The sequence below is a fragment of the Pan paniscus genome, chromosome X (genome assembly GCF_029289425.2).
Source record: "Pan paniscus chromosome X, NHGRI_mPanPan1-v2.0_pri, whole genome shotgun sequence".
NCBI classification, from domain to species: domain Eukaryota; kingdom Metazoa; phylum Chordata; class Mammalia; order Primates; family Hominidae; genus Pan; species Pan paniscus.
Window position 1 is genome coordinate 8,068,792 of NC_073272.2, and position 1,822 is coordinate 8,070,613.

The 1,822-nt window shown below is 59.2% G+C and overlaps 1 protein-coding gene across 1 annotated transcript; it reads right to left on the reverse strand.

Moving 5' to 3' along the window:
• Positions 1-346: 346 nt before the first annotated feature.
• On the reverse strand, positions 347-1,198 carry LOC117978595 (variable charge X-linked-like). The gene is made up of 2 exons (NM_001427542.1): positions 1,066-1,198; positions 347-872 (listed from the first exon to the last, which is right to left on the reverse strand). Exons 1-2 carry the CDS (start codon positions 1,165-1,167, stop codon positions 474-476), a joined length of 501 nt encoding a protein of 166 aa, NP_001414471.1. The 5' UTR covers positions 1,168-1,198; the 3' UTR covers positions 347-473.
• Positions 1,199-1,822: the final 624 nt, after the last annotated feature.

The following is a 1,822-nucleotide window of genomic DNA, read 5'->3' on the forward strand; positions in this document are numbered from 1 at the left end:
CCCACCCCACACACCACCTCTTCCCCCCTCCCTCCCTCCCCACACACGTCCTCTTCCTCCCTCCCTCCCCACACACCACCTCTTCCTCCCTCCCTCCCCACACACCACCTGTTCCTCCCTCCCTCCCCACACACCTCCTCTTCCTCCCTCCCTCCCCACACACCACCTCTTCCTCCCTCCCTCCCCACACACCTCCTTTTCCTCCCTCCCTCCCCACACACCACCTCTTCCTCCCTCCCTCCCCACACACCACCTGTTCCTCCCTCCCTCCCTCCCCACACACCACCTCTTCCCCCCTCCCTCCCTCCCTCCCTCCCCACCATCAGAGAACACGGAGTCACTCAGATCAATTTGCAACACATTCATTTTATTATCAACAGTATGGCAAGCACCCCGCTGGTGAGATCTCTGAGGTCTGGCGGCTGGGCCTGAACTTAGTCGCTGCTCTCGGAGATAGGGGAGTAGCTGGCCGTCTACACACTCGGTAGTTCTTCCACCTCGCTCTCCTGACTCAGTGGTTCTTCCATCTCGGTCTCCTGACTCAGTGGTTCTTCCACCTCGCTCTCCTGACTCAGTGGTTCCCCCACCTCGGTCTCCTGACTCAGTGGTTCCCCCACCTCGGTCTCCTGACTCAGTGGTTCCCCCACCTCGCTCTCCTGACTCAGGGGGTGGTGCTGGCTCCCCTCGCTCACTGGCTCCTCCGGCGGCAGCTCGTGCTGAGGGAGCTCCCGGCTGGGCTGCTCGCTGGGGCCGGGTGCCGCTGGCCCGCTCTCCGCCTCAGGTGCCGTCACGGCCGCCATCTTTGTCGCAGCCCCTTTCTTCCCGCGTCTCCCTCTACGAACCGCTTTTCCCTTCTTGGCCACCTTGGCAGTCTGGAAGGACAACAGGGACGATCACAGAAGGGCTGTGGTTTAGGGACGAGGATGGAGGAGGCTGGGAACAGGGACGTGTCCTCAGAAGCGGTGGGGACCGGGTTGGGGGGTTGTGCCAAGTGAGGACAGGAGAGGCTTCTTGTGAGGAAGGAGGCGAGGGGAAGACGAGGAGGAGCTTGGGAGGGTCACTCACCTTCTTCTTCGGGCCACTGGGGCTCAGCTGAGAGGAGGCCTTCCTCTTTGCTGCCTCCTCGGCCTTGGCCGGAGGTCCCGAGGCTCTCGGCTTTGGACTCATCTTCCGCAGCTCAACGTCTCGCAACGGTCGACTAACTCCAGGCTGTCTGGCCTCCCTGTATATACCCCTCTCGCGATCCCAGGACGAGACAATCACGCCCCTGAGCTGTGATTGGTCAACACTCCACTACCCAGCCAATGGTAGCCCTGGGTGGGAAGGCAGGCCTTATACGTCACAAAGCACCATCAGGACATGGCGGATGAAGTCGGGGGCGGGGGGTGGGGGTGACATCTAATGAGGAAGGCAGGGTGCTCTAGTTGGAGAAAGGGAGATTTGGGTTAGCACCCCTAAAGATAGTTCCCAAACTGACATGTCGCCCCTCCTAAACTCCCCATGTTCAATTTTGGCAGATCACGTGGCACGGGAGGATATTTCCGCCATATGTTTCCCCCGGACCTCCCATTCAGTGGTACATTCTGTTCCTCCACACCTGCCATCATTACCCAGTTTCTGTATGACCTACCTAAAATCCCTCCATGCTAACTGGGATAGATGGAGGGCTATATGAAGACGTCACTTGACCAGGCACAGTGGCTCACGCTTGTAATCCCAGCACTTTGGGAGACCAAGGTGGGTGGATCACTTGAGGTCAGGAGTTTGAGACCAGCCTGAACAACATGATGAAACCCCATCTCTGCTAAAAATACCAAAATTA

Coding starts and splice junctions, on each gene's coding strand:
- LOC117978595 (NM_001427542.1), bottom strand. CDS start 1,167: ATGAGTCCAAAGCCGAGAGCCTCGGGACCTCCGGCCAAGGCCGAGGAG. Junction 873..1,065: donor CCAGTGGCCCGAAGAAGAAG/GTGAGTGACCCT, acceptor TTGTCCTTCCAG/ACTGCCAAGGTGGCCAAGAA.